Source organism: Gavialis gangeticus, unplaced genomic scaffold, assembly GCF_001723915.1.
Source record: "Gavialis gangeticus isolate Ggan-Ray unplaced genomic scaffold, GavGan_comp1, whole genome shotgun sequence".
Classification (NCBI taxonomy): Eukaryota; Metazoa; Chordata; order Crocodylia; family Gavialidae; genus Gavialis; species Gavialis gangeticus.
Window position 1 is genome coordinate 159,817,680 of NW_017728992.1, and position 794 is coordinate 159,818,473.

The 794-nt window shown below is 71.7% G+C and overlaps 1 protein-coding gene across 3 annotated transcripts in view; it reads right to left on the bottom strand.

Annotated features, from left to right (window-relative positions):
- The window catches only part of STK3 (serine/threonine kinase 3), a 439,103-nt gene extending 438,870 nt beyond the window's left edge, over window positions 1–233 (bottom strand). For 2 of the 3 annotated variants that reach the window (XR_002099553.1, XM_019527988.1), the window contains exon 1: window positions 68–233. Coding sequence is in view for 2 of the 3 variants with exons in the window: in XM_019527988.1 (XP_019383533.1) it covers window positions 68–90 (23 nt within the window). In the remaining variant the exon portion in view is untranslated. The remainder of the gene's footprint in view (window positions 1–67) is intronic. The other variant, XM_019527987.1, reaches the window with a different exon arrangement.
- Window positions 234–794: the final 561 nt, after the last annotated feature.

Below are 794 nucleotides of genomic sequence, written 5' to 3' on the forward strand. Positions count from 1 at the left end.
CCCGGCCCGGCCCGCGGCCTAGCCCCAGCGGCCACCGCGGGCCCGTTCCCTCCGGCCGGGCCCTCACCTCTTGGGCGCTGCCGGCTCCATGGTGCGGGCGGCCTCGGGTGCAGCCGCACCCGCCCCGCCAACTCCGCACAACTTCGCGGCGGCGCTGGCCCTTTAAATGGGACTCGCACCTCCCCCGCGGGCGCCGCTCTCAGACAAACGCCGCTGGCGCCACCGTGCCTGCTGGTCGCCGAAAGCCCGCCCCATCCGCTCCGTTCTCTCATTGGCCTCGAGGGGGCACGGCGAAAGACGCGGATTGGGTCCCACCGACGTCAATTGTTTGACTTTAAGGACCCAGGAGGCGGAAGCGAGAACCTATGTCTTCCCCCAGGAGCTGGCGGATGCGAGGCTCAGGGAGCAGCTAGCGCGTTCCAGGCGTGCTGCCGCGGGGCACGCTGGGACATGGAGTCCCCCACGAGGCCGCCTCCTGCATGGGTTCCCCTCTACTGGCCGGCTCGCGTCGCCTGCATGTGAGGGGCACGACCCCGCGGTCCCCGAGCTCGGGCGGGGCTGCTCCAGCGCAGCCGTTCAGCACCGAGGCAAAGGGCTCCTGGCGCGGCCCCGTCTGCCGAGGGGGCTTCCAGCCGGGGCTTGCTGCTGCCGGAGGCGCGATGGGGCCGGGCTGGTGCCACAGCCACCCCTCCTGCATGCGGGCAGGCAGCACAGCTGTTTGGCTTGCGTGTCAGGGCACCTGCGCTTCTGGTGGTCTCGGGCGTAGAGACGTAGCTGCCCTTCCTCCACCACCG